The 16,625-nt window shown below is 41.6% G+C and overlaps 3 protein-coding genes across 22 annotated transcripts in view; 2 read left to right on the forward strand and 1 right to left on the reverse strand.

Moving 5' to 3' along the window:
- The first annotated feature begins 68 nt into the window (after positions 1-68).
- On the forward strand, positions 69-7,748 carry LOC108611582 (putative phosphorylase b kinase regulatory subunit beta). 6 transcript variants are annotated; one of them, XM_018004302.2, is made up of 13 exons: positions 69-229; positions 301-476; positions 1,424-1,776; positions 1,838-2,033; positions 2,088-2,239; positions 2,299-2,847; positions 3,251-3,277; positions 4,247-4,261; positions 5,446-5,550; positions 5,613-6,185; positions 6,246-6,862; positions 6,926-7,198; positions 7,259-7,748. In XM_018004302.2, exons 1-13 carry the CDS (start codon positions 210-212, stop codon positions 7,569-7,571), a joined length of 3,369 nt encoding a protein of 1,122 aa, XP_017859791.1. In that variant the 5' UTR covers positions 69-209; the 3' UTR covers positions 7,572-7,748. The 6 variants fall into 6 exon arrangements, with proteins under 6 accessions (XP_017859791.1, XP_089319864.1, XP_017859792.1 ...); XM_089463738.1 differs by lacking the exon at positions 4,247-4,261 and adding an exon at positions 4,579-4,614; XM_018004303.2 differs by lacking the exon at positions 4,247-4,261.
- A 319-nt stretch (positions 7,749-8,067) lies between these two features.
- Positions 8,068-8,621, forward strand: LOC108611583 (uncharacterized). The gene has a single exon (XM_018004307.2). The coding sequence runs from the start codon at positions 8,115-8,117 to the stop codon at positions 8,499-8,501; it is 387 nt and encodes a 128-aa protein (XP_017859796.1). The 5' UTR covers positions 8,068-8,114; the 3' UTR covers positions 8,502-8,621.
- A 1,587-nt stretch (positions 8,622-10,208) lies between these two features.
- The window catches only part of Piezo (piezo type mechanosensitive ion channel component), a 37,954-nt gene continuing 31,537 nt past the window's right edge, over positions 10,209-16,625 (reverse strand). For 7 of the 15 annotated variants that reach the window (XM_089463724.1, XM_089463726.1, XM_089463729.1 and 4 more), the window contains 11 exons: positions 16,305-16,583; positions 15,158-15,193; positions 14,630-14,857; positions 13,428-13,566; positions 13,005-13,366; positions 12,792-12,938; positions 12,582-12,726; positions 11,586-12,519; positions 10,974-11,526; positions 10,658-10,799; positions 10,209-10,597 (listed from right to left, as the gene is read on the reverse strand). In XM_089463724.1, the coding sequence (XP_089319850.1) occupies positions 10,388-10,597; positions 10,658-10,799; positions 10,974-11,526; positions 11,586-12,519; positions 12,582-12,726; positions 12,792-12,938; positions 13,005-13,366; positions 13,428-13,566; positions 14,630-14,857; positions 15,158-15,193; positions 16,305-16,583 (3,175 nt within the window). In that variant the 3' untranslated portion in view covers positions 10,209-10,387. The remainder of the gene's footprint in view (positions 10,598-10,657; positions 10,800-10,973; positions 11,527-11,585; positions 12,520-12,581; positions 12,727-12,791; positions 12,939-13,004; positions 13,367-13,427; positions 13,567-14,629; positions 14,858-15,157; positions 15,194-16,304; positions 16,584-16,625) is intronic. The other 8 variants (XM_089463733.1, XM_089463737.1, XM_089463736.1 and 5 more) reach the window with 5 other exon arrangements.

Raw genomic sequence — 16,625 nt, forward strand, 5'->3', positions numbered from 1 at the left:
CATTACACACTCTGACGTCACACATGCATGAGAAGATTGAGTGCCCATGCTGCCACCTTGTGAAATGCGCGCATGTGTCTGTGCGAGCAGCTGGTCTCATTGCAAATCACATTTGACTTCTTGAAGGGTATACTTTTTCTTCTGCGTATACACTTTTAATTAAAGCTGGCAATTAAAGCCAGAGAAGGCGTTTAATTGCAGCCATTACAATGCGTAATGTGCCGAAATCGTAAGCACTCGAATGATTTATAATATTTTCAATTTCAACATTAACAAGCCGCATGGAAATTTGCCCTACAGACTCGGCGTATTAGTTACAACACCTGGCGGGAGCGCAGCTGGAGGAGGCGCCACAAACAGTGGTATATCGACAAGTGGCAGACACAATAGCTTGGAGGACATCAATCTGGATCAATTTCTGAAGACCATCAACTATGAGGACACGGTCAAGCAGCTGGACATTTACTATGGCATCGGTAATTAGCAAAAATCAAACGGAAGCATCATTCTCTATTGAACTGCATTCGTTTTATATAACCTTGGCGGCGTCTGTGTAGGGCAGCCAATTTAGCTTCAATTTGCTGACACGATACGACGCAGCGCGTTCTATTTATAAACAGTTCGCAATGTTTGCCCCTAAATAACGGCAGCTGTTTAGCCAGCGTCTGCGATTTCCTCTGTCTGTATGCTATCTCGCTCTCTCTCTCTCTCTCTGATCGCTACGGCATATAAGCGGTTTGTTTATTTACATTTGCAAACATAGTCTCAAAACGTGCTGCTGCGGCATGCGTGCTAAAGCCATTGACACTTGGCTAAACTCTAATTTATTTATGATAGAGAGTATATGATGAGTATATAAATCGACAATACACTGAAAACAAATTTGTTGTTGTGCAGCAATGCTAATTTCATATAGCACTCTCACTCGCTTGCTCTCTCTACAAGCAACGGAATTTATGCGCCATTGGTCCTCTCCTGTAGAGCGAGATGTCATGCTTACTCTCTCCACTTATGCTAGTAGTTAGAGGGAGCTGGGCGCACTCCCACTATTAAAAGACTCCGACTCGGAATGTCACCCAGTCGCGGGCCTACCATATAAGCTTGCTCACACTCCTATGCTCTCTCCATATACGTGACGCACACATTCTTCCCCTTTGAGTAAGAGAAGCACTTCTAAGCAGCCAAAGGCTTTGCTACGCTCATATTTCGCTCCTGCATGATTGATTCGATGGAGGGTATCTAAATGTGTATGTGCTTAAGACAAAGTCAGTTACACACATTACAATTATTTATTTGCGTGCTGTTATTTGAATGCCTTGTAAAGGAAGGTGGGTATATTGTCGACTGATGTATAAATATATATTGCTTAGCCCGTCTCAGTCTTGTATTAATTTGGATATTTTTACCATTCTGCCACCTTTAGTTAAACGCCAACTGCTGCGCTACCAGAGTCCCATCACTGGCCTGTTTCCGGTGATGAGCACCGACCAAGTCGTGGGTTCGGTACGGGACAGTGTCTACTGTGCAGCGGCAGTATGGAGCTTGTATCAGGCGTACAGGCGCATTGACGATGATCGCGGCAAGTCCTACGAGCTTGGCCAGAGCACAGTCAAGTGCATGCGCGGCATTCTGGAATGCTGGGTGAAGCAGGCGGCGCGCGTGGAGCTCTTTAAGCAGCGTCAGTCCAATCAGCATGCGCTGCACAGCAAATTCCAACTGCACACGGGCGAGAAGATATATCCCGACGAGTTCTACAATCACTTGCAAATCGATTGTGTGAGTAGCGAATGCAGCACTTGCTACGGGCTCAACTAACCAGGATTCCTTTCCATTGCAGGTCTCCTTGTATTTGCTGTTTCTGGTGCAGATGATAACATCGGGACTGCAGATCATATACACGCACGATGAGGTGGCCTTTGTGCAGAATCTGGTTTACTATGTGGAGCGCGCGTATCGTACGCCCGACTTTGGCATGTGGGAACGCGGCTCCAAGTACAACAATGGCACACCAGAGATACATGCCTCCTCCATAGGTACTATTACATTCAAATTGAAATATGGATCGTTTCTAATCATCATTATTTCAGGCATGGCCAAGTCCGCTTTGGAGGCCATCAACGGCTGCAATTTGTTTGGCGAGAAGGGCGCCTCCTGGAGCGTCGTCTACGTGGATATTGATGCACACAATCGCAATCGCAGCATCTTCGAGACGATGCTGCCGCGTGAATCTAGCTCCAAGGCAATATATTCATCTATTACTGTGCATCTCAGCCCTTCTAAAACCCCTCCCTCTTTTAGGGCGTGGATGCTTCGCTGCTATTGACACTGTCTTTCCCAGCCTTTGCCTCACACGAAGATCGCCTCGTGGAGCAGACCAAGCAGAATGTCGTCAATCGCCTGCGTAGCAAAATGGGCTTCAAGCGCTTTACCCGCGACGGCTTCCTCAGCAAAGCAGAGGACAAGACGCGACGCTATTATCAGCCTGGCGAGCTGAAGGAGTTCGAGGGTCTTGAATGCGAATGGCCACTGTTCTTCATAACCATGATCATCGACGGTGTCTTTAAGAACAACAATGAGCAGATTGAGGAGTACCAAAATGATTTGCGCCGCTGCCTGCACACCGATGCCAACGGAGATCCCGTCGTGACCATGTACTATGCGCCCGACGGCGAGGGCTCCTATATGCGTGCGCCCTCGCAATCCCTGTTCCTCTGGGGTCAATCGTTCTTCATCATCGCCCAACTGCTAACAGCTGGACTGCTGCACATTAACGAGCTGGACCCCATCAGGCGCTATTTGCCCAGCTACAATCGTCCACGGCGTGCGGGTCGCTACTCCGCATTTCAGGTGAGTTCATGGCGGAGCGGGTAGAGGGTACTTCTCACATATATCTACGAACATCAATCACTGGCCCGGGATTAGGGGCTCAGCTATCTGCCAGCGCCGCCGCTGCTGCTCTTTACTGTGTGTCTGCTGTGTGTGTCTGCGTTCGCTGTCTAATTGGTATTCGAATTGATTTGTAATGTTATCTTAATCTCCTTACTATGGGCTACGTAATTGAATTGGCTATTTAATACTACTTATACCATACACATACATATATATTGTGTCCATTCTTTTTACTACCACGTACATATCGAACAATTACTACTACTGCTACGATCGAAAACGAACGAAATCAAAAACCTTATCGTATTTATCCACAATCCCTAAAATATTTCTATTGGTTGGCATACAATATTATAAACAGGGCAAAGCTTTCGATGATAAACACAAAGTAAGTAGTCCCACAAATTCCATATGCTACCGAATTACTCGCACTCAAGTAGAACGTCATAAGCGATCTATATACATACATATGTTATCCAAATTTTATGTATACAAAATTTATGCGCTTTGTTTCTTAGTTGTTTCTGCACATTAGAATAAAAATTCTTATCCAAATTCTAATATTTGGCGACACACACACACTAAGCACTGATCGAACTATGCATATGTATATATATACATTGTATATAGAGTACATATTCGGCATTATAACGATCCATCCCAGCAGGAATTTCAGTTTTGGGGATCTTCATACGGACTTAAGGAAACTTTATACTTTATAGTAAAGAAAAAATGCTCAAAAATCAAAAATCACTAAAAACAAATATACAGCAGATACATATATGGGGTGGAAAAGAATTTTCTCATATGCTGAACTTTAAACAAATTTTGAAATCTAATCCAAAATTTATTTATTCAAATTCTAGATCAATAATTTTTTAACATAGAACAAAGTTTTATTCAGCAATTTTTCACAGAGTCGTAAGGACTTATATAAGGTACTTTGCTTTTATTTTATTTTATTTTTATTTTTTTTCAAGTCTCAAGGCTTGTTTAGCACAGTAATTCTGCTATAGATTCTAGCCCCGCATTTCCTACTGGGATGCACATATACATACACACACACATACAAACTCAAAATACTTATGCCTATTAGCTATTTAATGTAAAATATAATAAAGAATATTAATTTTTAATTTGTGGCTGTGTTAATTGTATATAGTGACATTATTTACCCTCCTCTGCTTAACTGTATCTAAATCAAACAAGTTTTTTCTTTACTCTTTTCGGTACTCTGTTCTTATCTATAAAAAACAAAAAAAAAAAAAACAAAAACAAAAAAAAAACCAAAAAAAAAATCAATCTACTGCATATTTTGTTCCTACACACGCTCTTCTTCTACTACATAAATGCATAGGCTAAACCGGGCACTGTAAGTAATGGTTCACCTAATCTTGGGCATCGACCCATCTACGTAGTATTCAGTTTGGCTTCTTGTTCCCTAACCGTTATGTACTTAACCCATAAAAAACAAGCAACTAAATAGATTGAAGTTGATTTTTTTTTTTTTTTATAATTTTTAACTAATTTGTTTGTTTTGCGGGGGGCGCTTCCACAAGACTAGAAAAACAGTTCGCGCTACTTTCGCTGGAATGCGATCATGAAAAAAGTTTGTTAACCTATTAAAAGCCCTTGTTAAATGATTTATTTTTCTACTAAAAAATATCATCACGAACCAAAATTAAATAGAATCGACGCGTACCGCTAATATTGGATACCCCGCAGGTAATTTGTGGCTCAAATAATATCAGCGGGCTCTCAATTTCTCATTGCGCGTTGTCTAGGCAACAAATTGGCAGTTCAAATGGCAAAGAATTTCCTAAATTTCGGTTTCACCATCTTTAATTGTCTGAGATATTTATTTAATTCAATAAAACAGGGCTGCAAATTCTGAATAATAAATAAAAGTTAAAAAAAAAAAAAAAATTGTAAAAGATTGTAAAATTATAAGCACTAAAAATAAATACTAAATGACTAAACGAATGATAAACGGTTACAAAATAATTTATAATATTATAAAAAAAAAATTAAATTATTATATCTACTATTTAATAAATCATTTATTTCGCTTATAATATAAGCAATTGAAGTTTTCAAATTGATTTGCAGCCTTGTATGAAATTCAATCATTTTTATTTTATTTTATTCTTTTTTTGTCTATATCAATGTATTTTTAATTTAAAACAATGTACAATAAATTATTCGAAAACCTTTTTGTAATTAATTTTATATGTTCCTTGTACATTTTATTTTCAATTTTGTTTCACATTTTCTCTTTTAGTGTTTTGTCCGTAGCATGTTTGAAGTCATCAACACCTTTTGTCCTGTATGCTCCACACCTTTCCCAGCTCCTCAGCCATCCCACTCCCCCGCTCCCTTTCACTCTCTGTGTCTCTTTTATGATTGTTATGCTAATTGTTTTTCTGCATTTTGGCATTTGGCTAGCATAATTTTTTACACCTTCATGTAAAGAATTGGCTCTATGCATTGTCTAACTTCTTAATATTGGCATGCAGTGGAGTCTGTCAGCTTTTCTAACTGTTTCGATGCTTGCAGGGCACCGCCACAGATCTGGTGGTGCAAATCGTGCTCATCGCTGAGTCGATGCGCCTGCAGGCCATGATGGCCACCTATGGCATACAAACGCAAACCCCTCATGAGGTGAGTGAGTACAGTTATTCCACTTCAAGTATGTAACTAATTTCTCGCTTCCTCGCTTACAGGTGGAGCCCGTGCAAATCTGGAGCTCAACGGAGCTAATCAAGGTCTATCAGCATCTGGGCGTCAATCACAAGGTCGGCCTCTCGGGTCGCCCCTCGCGTCCCGTTGGCTCGCTCGGCACCAGCAAGGTCTATCGCATCTGCGGCATGACCGTGCTCTGCTATCCGCTCATCTTTGAGGTGTCGGACTTCTATTTGTACCGCGATATGGCCCTGTTGATTGACGACATCAAAACAGAGCTGCAATTCGTGGGCAAGTATTGGCGTTTGTCGGGCCGGCCCACTGTTTGCCTGCTGATACGCGAGGAGCATATGCGCGATCCGCAGTTCAAGGAGATGCTGGACCTGCTGGCCATGCTGAAGAAGGGCTACTGCGACGGCATGAAGGTGCGCATCGGCCGACTACAGAATCTCATCAGCAGCTCGTGCATTGAGCACTTGGACTTCATGAACCAGAACGATCTGACAGACAACGAGAATGCCTTTTCGCAAATCAATCACGAGTATATAGGCTATCAGTCGCTTACAGATGTGCCCAAGGCACTCACCTATGTGGAGGAGAAGATCTCCGTGGCAGTAAGTGGAACCCGTCTCTAAACTTCAACTGCCCAGATTAATTTTTGGATTCTTGCCTAGCATTTCGACAGCAAACCCACGCCGGATATCATAAATGCTTTGCGCAGCACCGAGTCCATTTACTGCCTGTGCCAGCTGTGGGGCATTCTGCTCAACCGCGAGGGCCCCCACTTCGAGGTGAACGGCCTCAATGTGAGCACGGCCTTGACGCAGCTCTATCATCGCGCTGGCTCGCTGCGCTATTGGCGCGCTGTGCGCTACTGTTCCTCGTTATTGCATCATATTGTGGACTCCATCAGTCCGTTTATCACCACTGTGCTGGTGAATGGCAAGGAGCTGACCGTTGGCATCATCGGCCAGAAGGAAACGGTCTTCGATAAGCCGATGACCCCAGCGGAAATTCAGAATGTGATGTACACTAGTGTGCAGCCCTATGATGTCATCCAGGCTGTGCTGCAGCAGGAGGTGGTTCTCTATTGCGGTCGTCTGATTGCCACCAATCCGTCCATGTTTCGTGGCATCTTGAAAATACGCATTGGCTGGGTGCTAGAGGCCATGCGCATCTATCTGCAAATCTCTGGTCAGCAGAGCATCGATGTGGACAATCTGTCGCCTTTCCAGGTGCGCATTCTGCTGCAGAAGGTGCTCACAGTCAGCGAGTGGGCTGTCGAAGAAAAGTATGTAAATTGCATGAAGAATATTTCAAGTGTCCTACTTACACTCTATGAATTCCCTTGCAGGCTCACCACGCTGCAGCGCCGCCAGCTGGAGGGTTGCCTGTGCCGTGTGCCTAAGCACTTCTACAACAAGATCTGGGAGATTCTGCAGCGCACTCCACAGGGCATTCTAACGCAGGGACATCATCTGCCTGCCACACCCACACTGACGAGCATGAGTCGCGGCGAACTGACGTTCAATTTGCTTGTGGAAGAGACACTAATCTGTATCGATCGGCCCGAACGGCGGCAGATAACCGTGGAGCTGCTTTGCATTGTGGCCACCATACTGAATCGGTAAAACAAATCCCAAGAAATTGAAATTAAAGGCATAAATCTAATTTTCCTTCCTTTTAGCAATCCCGAGCTACATTTCAAGCAGGCGCTTGATTTGGATGGCATCATTGCCGAGGCCTTTGCCATGTACTGCAAGGACAACAACATACAGAAACAGCCCCAATCGTCGGAGCAGCAGGGCCAGGGCCAGAGCCAGCCCAACAAGCAGGAAGATCTGACCGCCTTCTATTCGCTGCCCTATTCGGAGACCACCGGCTACTTGGCCCGCGCAGCTGTCAATAAAGTTCTGCAAGGTGGGGTCTTTTCTACATCCGAGGATGATGTGCAGCTTGACGGGGATCACTTGCACGATGACAATTGCAAGGTCTCCTAAGATATTTCGCTTAGCTTTTGTACATAGCATATCTTGTTGACGAAAAGGCGAAAATACTTGTACCACTATCCAAAGTAATTCGAATTTTATAGCCTGTTCTGTTTTGATTTTAATACGTGCTACCTATTCATCTTCTTGTCCTGTTAGTTTTTAATTAAATGTTATCTATATAAATAATGCTGGTTGTTCTCACTGAGTGTCTATTGTGACCCATAGATAGTTTAACTGACTGCAATTCAGCTGTGAGTACTAACGAGCCGTACAAGGCCGGGGTACGCCTCTTATTCTACTTTTTGTTACACCTGCTCGGCCAATGCTTAGTTAATAGGTCAGTTGCAAGGTTCTTTTTGTGCAAGCCTCTGGCAAATCTGTTTGACTTGTCAAGCCCTGCAGTTCAGCTTTATGCAATGCCATCGGCCAAGGTGTATCGATTATGTGCCAATGCCCTCCAGTTATATCACCTTCAAGCCGTTGTGATGCTATAAAAGCAACGCGTTCGTTGCTCACTCTGTTTAGAACGTTTACAGAGCTTGACGAGTCAGCATGCGAGCACCCGAATGGATGAGCACTGAGATGGCACGGCTCACGTCCAAGCTGGAGCGCTATAAGCCCACAGGCAGTGGCTACAATCGCATACAGTCCATTCGCCTGTCCAAGAGTGTGACGCAGATGCTCAACAATCCTTTGCCCCACGCAGCGACACGCGCCAACACCATCAAAGCCAGTCAAAGGCAGCCGAGTGGCCAGCAGGAGAACGCCTTTACGACTCCTAGCCGGCGTGGTGTGCTCAGTCGCAGCGAATCCCAATGGGAGGAGGTCTACCCAGCCATCAAATTCAATCGACAGCAGAGCAGCGACAGCGCCAACAGCCTGGACAGCAGCGACAGCAAATTTACGCACTATCGCAACTGCTCAACGCGCATTACATGAACGAGCCATTCAGAAAATATATTTACAAATTTTATATTATTTATAAATGTGCTAAAATTGTTTTTTATTTTTATTAAATGTTAGTTTGTTAAATAAATGGATTTCCGATGTCTTGATGAATTCGGCTGAGTTTGCATTGGAGACTTGAACCTTAAATGAATTTGAGCTGAAAAATAATATATTAAGATTTGAAGACCCCAGATCTGCAAAAATGAGACTCAGAGATATTAAATTATACTGTATATCGGCTTAGACTACAAAAATATGTAGTTGGGCTTGTTTAGTAAACGAAATGAGATTTAATAGGGTAGACAAAGTTCCACTTCGTAAGATTGCTTAGCAAGAAATTTCTGTACCATAAGATAAACTATTCAAGGGGTTAAAATTAGAAAATTAAAAGGTCTTGAGTTTTTTCCTAAATATAAAATATATGTATATATTATTTAAAGTCCTCAAACCAATTCAACCTGTAAGAGCTGAAATATTTAAATATTAAAAATTATTAGAGCACTTTGAGTTCTATAGTATCAAATATGTAGCTAATCTAATAGATTTCTCCTGATTTTAGGCCCATACATAATTCAAACTCGAAGAGAAATAATATTATTTTTTGATTGCAGTTAGTTTTTTTTTTTCAATATTGATCAACTTAAATTAGGTACATTTACTTCTTTTTTTATTTATTAAATAGTTCATTTAGGTTTTACATTCAATTTGTTCGTTGCTTGGTACAAAAATTAGTTTAGGTATTTTTTTTTGTGATTTTTTTTACATTTATGAATTCCGTTTAAATTTATATAAAATAGCATGTAAATTTTTAGTTTTCGTGTGTGTGTGTGTAGTTCAACTATAGCTAATTGGAGATTGCCTATTCGATATAAAATTGCATATGTATTTAGTATGCAGGCATAGTAGATACAGTTTAATTTGATTCTAGTTTTGATTTGATTTGAAGCCTTTCAGTTTGATATGAAGCAAATGATATTTTGCGATATTACAAAGAAACAACATGGGATATATGTGATATGCCTAGAAATAAATTCAACGCTCCTCTATACATATAAGCAAACATACACAGATATCTATATATCGATATACATAGATTTTAGTCTATAACAAACATACAATTACATAATATCATTTTATATAAGGCAACATAAATACAAATTCAATTTGAAGCTTGCGCACACGACACGAATTTACATATGATATATGACATTTTATTATATTATATATATAAACATATACATGTATATAAAAACATTATGTTTCATGTTTGAACTTATGCAAATAAGTTGAATGCTTTTGCATGCATAGTTTAATTATTTGTTTTTCGTTTTGTAAAATGCTAAAAATCCCTGAATATGAGTTCTCATTATTATTATTATTATTAATATTATAATAAATATTTTCATTAGAGTTTTTACACATATACGTTGTTATGACTTAGTTAAATAACTTAGGCGAAATCTCTATCAATTCGTTTAGCTATTCATTTCTCGTTTTTGTTTCTCTTGCTCTATTTAACACTTTCTGCTTACAATTAGTTATTTTTTGTTTTAGTTACAATTCCTATTCAGTATGCATAGATCTGTATTGTATGCCCTATGGAACATGCACTAGATAACATTTTCACACGGCAGTACTTGACAAAGTTTAACTACATACAGAGAGTAATTAATTGTAAGTGTATTTGATGTGTGTGTATTGTTTTTTTTTTTTTTTTTTCTCTTGTATATGGTTTCTCTCTAACTAATTGCAGTATAAATTTAAAAAAGGACTATGAAACCTACGTTAACGCAATCTCCCTATATATAAACATATACGTACTTAAATATACGTAAACAATACGCTAGTTAAACTCAAACATTTAGATTAGACCTATGTTATTGTTGCTGTTGCTGCAGTTGTTGTTGTTGTAGTTGCTCAGGTCGACGCACACTCATGCGACTGGGTATGGAATCGGTGTCACCATCATCATCCAGATAATCCTCCTTTGGACGGGTCCATTTGATCAACGTTTCGGGCGAGCGGTACAGGAAGAGCAATTTCGCAAAGAGATCCTCCTCCAAAGCGAATTCCAGAGCCTCACGCACCTGCAAAGTAGAAGAGCATTAAGAATTGTAATTTACGATTTTTAGATAATATTGACTCACTAAGTATATATCCAGACATAGCTGTAGCACACGATCCACATAGGGCAGGTCCTCGAACATGATTTTTCGATTTTGACCGCCAATAAAGGATTTCATGAAGCGCGAGGCCAATAACACAAATGTGGTATAGAGACCAATGATGCTGTGGGAGGATAGAGAAATCGATATTAAATATGTGGGTATATGCTAGAAGACTTGGGATTAGACATGGGTCCATTTTCAATTATCATTAGCTTAGTCATCAGTCATTCACTACTGAATCAGTTGCTCAATAACTCTTAGTCATAGCTCATCTAGACAAAGAGTTTCGACTCACCCGCCAGCTGTTAGAAAACTGAAGGTCGATGGGAATTTCTTGTCGTTGAACGTGTACATGACAATGCCCGAGCTGCAGTTGCTGTAGGCCAAGTCCTTCAGTGTCGTGTTGTAGAAGTTATCATAGCAAAAGTCGCGTATCTCCCACCACAAGCCATTGGTGGCCTTATCCCGATGCATTTTAATGACCAGCGGGCGGTACTCCTGCTCCTTGTCGCTCAGCACGCTTACGACGAACGCATCGCCCGAGTTGAGCACCTTTATGAACTTGGGTATCATTTTGGGTAGCACCACGACGACTTCGCTTGAATTGCCACTCGCTCTGCTGGTATCTGCAGTGATGGTGTCGTTGGCATTGCTGGTGTCATTGGCATTGCTATTGCCATGGCCCTCCAGCTGCTCATAGGTCTCGTTTAGCATGTTGATGAGCGCCGTGCGACCCTCAAATGTTTCGTCCAGCTTGATGATGTGCTCGTCGCCCACGTTCTCCTTGAGACCCTTGGCAGGCGCCTTGCGGGTCAACGAATAGGAAAACCGGGCAATCAGAGTGTGATCTAAACAGAAATTATATTATATTATTGAAGAGTAATTGATTTAGAAGTCTTGAACTCACTGTTACGCAAGTCATTGGTCAAGCGCTCCCTATCCGGCGGAGCTATGTTCCACAGTGAAGGCGAATTGCCCGCCAGCTTGACCGCAGCTACATCCGTTGCGTCGTATCCCGTTACGAAGGTCAAGGCTTGTTTGTTCTTGATAAACGCATTCGTCATTTGGCCGTACATTTTGGAGTCAATCTCAAAGATGCTGTCGTAGTTGTTGGTCGTGTAGATGGGCTCGTAGGGGCCGATGCGTATGGACAAGGACACTTGATACGGCACGTTCGAGGTGCCCACTGCGTTACCCAGGGCGAACAGACAGAGTGGACCCCAGATACAGATGACAATCAAGAGGACGATCGTGCCACCCATTATCAGTTTGGATAGCGATGCCTTTTTCTGGGCGCGCATTGCTGGGAAATCCGTCTCCGATTGCCGTGTACAGCGTATGAGATAGATATTGGAGAAGATGTCCTCCATCTTGAGCCAATCGAAGATGGTCATGGTGCTGTCGATGCACACCCAGTCGAGTATGGTGCGCAGCTCGTAGAGGAAGGGAATTTGCATGTAGACCTTAAACGCAATCATGTTGACCATCGAGAAGCCCTTGGTGAAGAAGTTGCCCAGAATGCGCTTCGGATAGCCCGACTTGATCTGATACGAGCTCAACAGCATATAGAAACACTTGATCACGTAGAAGATAATCGGCGGAGCGAGCGAGTTGAACGTTCGCTCCGTCACCGCTGGCACCACAAAGAACATCCAGATGTGTATGCCGATCACGGAGAGGAAATGGAATATGATCTTTTTGACCAGAGCCTTGCGCAAATACAGCGCCCGATCGATGACAATCAACAGGAACTGCACCAGCAACATGATCAGGAAGGGCACGGGCACTTTATTCTCCGCCAAATAGGTCTGAACGCCGCCATCGCTTTCCGTTTGTTGAGTCTACAAAGAGGAAGGAGAGATCATTGTATTGCGATTTGAAGAGTAGGAATTTCTGCACTCACGCCAAATGCCGTAAAGCCAAAGAGCAGCACAAAGAAGTTGACAAAGTCGCAGAGGAACATGAGAGCATAGACGTCGGTAGCCAGTCGGGATTTGTGCACCAGACTGAAGAAGAACTTATGCAGCGATGAGGTGTACTTGGTGCGTCTGTAAGGCAGGGGACGAAGATAGATTAGTAAAAGGAGGAAACAATTGTGCCTAAGATGGCTTACTCCAATTGATTGATGGCCGACTTGGTATAATCCGGCGAACCAGGCAGCGAGGCCTGGCTGACCTGCAGGCTAAGCTTCTGGGCGGCGTCCTCATTAAGCTGGCGAGAGTCCGGCTGAGACATGTTGTCGCTATCCTCGCGGTCATCGCTGGAAATGAATGAAAGTACAATTGAGTTAAAGGACGACCGAGCAACACCCTCGATATCCACTCACATGCTGGCTGTGGGCTTGGCAAACTGCTGGTCCGTATCCTTGTAGCCGGACTTCCACAGACCCTGCGACTTGAGCAGATAGCGATGCAGGAACAGGACCAAAAGCAATATCAAGTCGTAGACTGCATAATGCGTCTTCATCTCAACTCCGAAGATCTTCGCCGTGGTCAGGGGCTGATTGATCAAGTCGTGGTAATTGGCCCAGATCAGCTTGAACTGAAAGATGCACTTGACCAGCACAATCGCCTGGGTGTAGGCAATCAAGGTCACCCAGAAGGTCTTCGTGGGACGCGGCAGTGACAAGGTGCCCCAGAGGAAGACCATAAGTGGCAGAGGCAACGAGATGACACTAGCATTAACCACCTGGAATCGAGAGAGTTGAGATTCAATAACAGATTAAACATGAATTCCGCTGCGAGCTCACCTGATTGATGAACACCACAATGTAGCATATGAGATCCGTGTTGGCCAGCAGCGCGTACCACGAGGAGATGAGCACCTCGACAATGATGTGATGATCCCGCTGCGCAAAGTTCTCCTCCTCCAGATTGAAGTCGCCCGCGCTGCAATTGCCCAGAGCACGAATTAGACGAGGAAAGATCAAGATTTCGATTCAACTAGGAATTTCTATACAGGATTAGCAATTCGCATGCCTGGCTGCTGGGTGCGGAACCTGTGCGCTGCATGCGACGCACTCTACATTGCGCTGTGATCGTGCAGCGATCCCAACAGAGATCGGCTTATAACTCGTACAACTCATAAATCGCGGATTATCAATATAAAGCCACAAACAACAACAAATACATACATACATACTAGCAAATAACGCACAAAGAGTGGCATGGACTTGAATTAAAGCAGATGCAAATCAATTAGTTATAGACAGCCAAAGATATATATATATATATATATATATATATATATATAGAGATAGAGGAGGAGAGAGTATAGATAGAATATGTATATAGTAGAGAGATAGAGTGTATTAGTTAGAAAGCTAGGGAGTGCAATCGGAGCTGGAATTTCCAAGATATCTGATGTTGATTGTCAGCAGATCTCGATTAGGTATCGATATAGCCTTATATATACGCTTAGACTTATTGTATATATGGGTTATCATTAAATTTTAAATTGATAGATGGAAGATAAATGGGTTCAACCTGACCCTCAAAATCTAAAATTAAACTTTAAAGTTTCTTATAACAATTTCATATAATACATATTATTATATAATATCCAATTAAAACTAAGAAATCGATGGAGGTTTGGAGGTCTTCCATTTCAGGAGAACCTAAATTACTCCTGTAGTAATAAACCTAGCTACAACAAAAACTCGACTCCGATTGCCTCTACAGTTACAGCGAATAGATATAGTATTAGAGATAGTTATATATATATAGAGAGAGAGATGAAAGAGAGTTACGATGAGCGTGTGTTCCATATGATCAGGCTGAGGTATATATAGTAGAAAGGTTACAATTAGCCACAGTAACAACAGCAACAGCAACAACAACAGCAACAGCGCTACGAGTACTTGCAACTGGTTGATGGGGTAGGTCGTGGGTGTGTGTATGTATGTGTAAGTGTGTGTGTGTGTGTGTCTAACGAAGTAGGCGTGGTCAATACCTGTCCACGTGCTCGTAGGACCAGTGTTTGCTGAGCGAACCCGAACCAATGCTCGCCTGCTGCTGATGATGCGCTGGATAATGATGATGTTGATGGGGATGCTGATGATGAAGGGGCGTGTGAGACGGCTGAGGCGGTGGCAGCGGCGGCGGCAGCTGCTGCTGCACGCTGCGCTCAATAGATGGCGCTTTAATGCGTATTTCTGGTAGGCCGCAATCCGATTTGCGGCTATATAGAAAAAGGCCAAAGAGGCAGGCAATGCATGGACGTGTGTATGTATGTGTGTGTGTGTGTGTATGTATATTCGTATATGTATTTGTATTTGTATCAAAAATGCACAGTTATAATTGAAATGAGATACGAGTAAGTAGAAACAAAATATTTTGCTCAATAATAGAGTATTAGAGGTGTTGTTATATAAGTAGATCCTTAAGAGAAATATAGATATATATCGTATGTATATGTCTGTGTGTGTGTATGTATGTTATACTTAAGATATCGATGTTAAACATGTAGAGATTTACTTACCCCTTGATCGGCGGCGATGAACTGATTGATTGTTTTCTATAAACACAAAAGTTTTTTCAGATGAATCGAAATGCGCGCAGAACAAATGTCAAAATGTAAGATAAAAAATATATAAAGAAATTAGTAAAGATTTTGTTGGTTCAGTTTAAAGTCAAAATTAGATTAGAGTTAATTTTTTTACAATTTTTTTTTTTTACTTACAAATTTTTTCAAAATAAAACGTGAAATAAAAAAAATAAATAAATAAAAAATAAAATAAAAATGAAAAAATGATCTTATTAAATCAAAGCATCATTGTGAACTACAATAGCCAGATATGATGTTTCTTTTATGTATTTTAAATTCGATGTACTAAATGTTAAACAAAAAGCAATTGGGAAGGTGGGACTCTAAAGCTACAGCAAGATCATATGAAATGTTTATAGCAGCACATAAATTATGATATATGACACATAAAATGCATTAGCCATATAATATATATCTAGTATATATACTCCAATTATTACAATATTTATATATTAGTAGCAAAACAGAGGTTTAGCTATAGTTAGCTATACGACAGCAGCTCAACATAGGATAGGCATGGCTATAATATATTCAGCGTTGATAACGTTGACAGTTATTATAGAGTAAGCTGGTAGACAGCTGGTCAACATAGCATTTTATTCATATTAACAAGCCTGTAGACTAATTATTTTTAATATGACGGGCGTGTGCTCATCAACAGCAGCATAACGTAGCAATGAAATGAAAATAGATACCTAAGCATAGAAGTTTTCTGTTAATAACATTACGTAAATTGACAGAGTATGTTAATCAACAGCAGCATAAGATAAAGTCCTAATAATATGAATTAAGGCATATTTAACATAGCTGCTGTAAGCCATGGCTGTTGAGTAACAGTTGTTTCAGATAACAGTTGGAGTGCATTATTATTATGCTATTCACAGCATAAGCAGTTAACATCTTAAATATTCGAAGTCCCTCCCTCATTCTGCTAACAAGTTATTTAACAGTCTAGGAGAAATGTTGCTTGAGCTGCTCTTGCTAGGGGATAGGTTAGTAGGCTTATAGGGAATGTTAGTTGGGTTAGGTTTTAGGAAGCATTTCTGATTCTTGGATTGGTTCGTAGTGGTTTTCGCTTTACCTAGAGAATGCTGCATCAACGGTATCTACGGGCAACTCGATGATATCTTCGCCAGCGTGCGACTCTTGGTGGGGCGTACTGGTTGCCGGTGGCTTAACGTGTGCATGTTCTGGCGGTGTGAGCGGTGTGATTGTTGCTGTTGTTGTGTCTAGTGTGGTGCTGGTGTGATTGTTGTCTGTGGGTGTTATTGTTGTATCTGTTGTTGTTGTTGTTGCTGTTGTGGCTGCTGCCGTAGCCAGCTGTGAGCGACGCGGTGTGGATGATGAAGCTGGCTCATCACTAATATTCAAAAATATTCCAAAAACAAAACAAAAATAATGA

Source organism: Drosophila arizonae, chromosome 3 (assembly GCF_054131065.1).
Source record: "Drosophila arizonae isolate 15081-1271.41 chromosome 3, UAZ_ARI_1.0, whole genome shotgun sequence".
NCBI lineage: Eukaryota > Metazoa > Arthropoda > Insecta > Diptera > Drosophilidae > Drosophila > Drosophila arizonae.